The following is a 2,631-nucleotide window of genomic DNA, read 5'->3' as shown; positions in this document are numbered from 1 at the left end:
AAGGTACCAGAGCCGGTGTAGACGTTTGAGGATACTCCCCCAAAACATGACTCCCGGAGTCTCCTGAACCTAGTTTGAAAATACTCCCCAGTTAAATGAAACTAGAGTGACAACACTCCCCAGCTAACTGAAACTGGTTTCAAATGACTCCCCAGCTAACTGAAACTGGTTTCAAATGACTCCCCATCAGGTTAAAATGACTCCCATTATTGGATGCTTGATTTTGTTATTAAGGTTGCTCTCTCCCCATACAAAAAAAACTACTAATTACACTATACATGATTACCTTTTTTTTTTTAATTACAAATTACTTACAAATTACTTTACAAATGATTACCTTTTTTTTCTTGAATTACAAATTACTTACAAAATAATGACATTTTTACAAATTACACTACACACGGATAACTACATTGAAATGGTTGCCTGCGGTATTCTCAAGGTACACTGAATCCTTTAGGATTTTAGTACCTTTCGGCCTATGTATAGGTTAGGTAAGGTTAGGTTAGGTTAGGTTGGAGTCATTTCAAACTAGGTTCATTCGAATGGGGAGTCATCTCAAACTAGGTTCACTCGAATGTGGAGTCATTTCAAACGGGTGGGGAGTCGAATGAAACTAGTTTCAAGTGACGGGGAGTCGTCTGAACCTAGGTTGATCTGACTGGGGGAGTCTTTTGAAACAGGGAGTCACTTGAACCGGCTACACCGGTGATAGGGAGTTGCAGGGCCTCAGCAACTGAAGTACATATGTATGAAGAGTCAGAACCTCCATCTATAAGGAGCCTGACCAATCTAGTGTGGCCGCCATTAACTGCTACCACGAGTGTTGTACTACTATAGCAAAATTTACTGGTGGTAATGTTATACCTCTTTTCAGTCGGGTGCTGGTGTTGCTCAGTAGTGTCGGCTTCTTCACAAGTTGGGCCGGGGCTCGTTGCACATGCAGCATATGCAATGGCACTCTTGATCCTTGAGCTGTCTCAAATATTGTCTGTGAAGCGTGGAGTGATGTGGCTTGTCACAAAAAGGGCATTTGTTACTGGTACAGGAGCGGTAGTTATGTGGCCCTAAACACTGGAAACAGAGGCCCGCTGACTTCACAATTGCCCAACGCTTATCTACAGACATCTTCCGGTACTGTTGACACTTAAACAGACCGTGTTGGCCACGGTTACAAGCTTTACAAACCCAGTCTTTCTTACTTACAGTTGTTGGTTGTTGTTGAAGGCTGAGCACACTTGTAATGCTCTTCCTTGGTGTTATTGGCGCTGCAGCTGATGGTAGTGCCACTGGGCTTGGGGATTTTCCTATGGGTGGCTGAGTAGACTCTAAACGGATGGTGACTTCCTTATCCAGAAAGTCTAGAAATCCCTGAAGATCCGAATCCGAAACCTTTTTCGAATCCTTGTAACGTAACCATTGTAGTCTCCAAGATTCAGGAATCCGACTCTTTAGTACAGGCAGGAGCAGTTGACTGTAGCTATCCTGGGAGACATTGAGTACCTCAAGAGCCCTGACTTTCGCGATGAGTTCGTCAACGAATTCTCTCAGAGACCTCAGGTTTTCTCCATCCTTATAATGAGGAGTGTTCAGCAGGCTGGCCATCAAGGATTCTCTTCTATAAGCTTCGTTTCCAAATCTTCGATTCAAGAGGTTGACTGCAACATCGTAGTTATCGTTGGTAGTTGCTAAACCTTGTAAGCACTTTGCTGCTTCTCCAATAACGTGTCCTTTGAGGTGAACAAACTTTTCCACGTTAGAGTATTGTGGGTTGTTATGAACTGCAACCCTGAATAGATCCCAAAATTCAGGCCAAGCAAGTACATCTCCATTAAAGGTAGGCAGACAATTTACTAGTCTAGCGGTGGCACAAGAGAAGTTCGGTGAAGAATGCAAAATATCCTTATTTTTGATGGCCTTATCCAAACGAGAGAGCAAACGTTTGGATTTAAAGATTAATTTCGTGCATGTCCTTAAGGTGGTGAGAGTTGTCAGAAACATCATGTTAGTCGAGTTCCTCTTGGACCGTTTTCAGACGATTGAAGTGGTCTACTGCTAGGTTAATGGCATAAGCAAGGTCGTCTGCATCAGCCTTTTTTCTTCTGGTTCCATAGCACCCGCAAATCGTGGATTATTTTAGTAGCCTTCGTCCGAGCTGCCGTTCTTTGACGCTTAAGGGTTTCAGTGTCCTCAGTCATCTTGCACAAGTAAGCACAATATCGATGCAATGCTCAAAACGTCGCTTCGGTATCACAGTGGGCGTAGCGGGAAGAAGGAAGGCACATCTCACACACAGACACCTCGGTACGTACAGGGAGAGGCGCACTACACACTCTTCAGTGCAGGCAGCAGGGGAGAGGCGCACAACACACACCTTCATAAAGGCAGCAGGGGAGAGGCGCACAACAAACACCTCGGTAAAGGCAGCAGGGGAGAGGCGAACAACACACACCTCGGTAAAGGCATCCCGGGAGAGGCGCACAACACACACCTCGGTAAAGGCAGCACGGGAGAGGCGCTCGACACACACCTCAGTGCAGGCAGCAGAGGAGAGGCGCACAACACACACCTCGGTAAAGGCAGCAGGGGAGAGGCGCACAACACACACCTCGGTAAAGGCAGCAGGGGAGA

The 2,631-nt window shown here is 45.7% G+C and overlaps 1 protein-coding gene across 1 annotated transcript in view; it reads right to left on the bottom strand.

The window, feature by feature from the left end:
• Nucleotides 1–1,222: 1,222 nt before the first annotated feature.
• Nucleotides 1,223–2,631, bottom strand: part of LOC123500953 — a 7,051-nt gene continuing 5,642 nt past the window's right edge. The window contains exon 3 of the mRNA XM_045249498.1: nt 1,223–2,631. This exon is cut by the window's right edge and continues 356 nt beyond it. Coding sequence (XP_045105433.1) covers nt 2,195–2,631 — 437 coding nt within the window. The 3' untranslated portion in view covers nt 1,223–2,194.

The sequence above is a fragment of the Portunus trituberculatus genome, unplaced genomic scaffold, assembly GCF_017591435.1.
Source record: "Portunus trituberculatus isolate SZX2019 unplaced genomic scaffold, ASM1759143v1 PGA_scaffold_522__18_contigs__length_968829, whole genome shotgun sequence".
Taxonomy (NCBI): domain Eukaryota; kingdom Metazoa; phylum Arthropoda; class Malacostraca; order Decapoda; family Portunidae; genus Portunus; species Portunus trituberculatus.
This window is presented reverse-complemented; position numbering and strand designations above follow the sequence as displayed.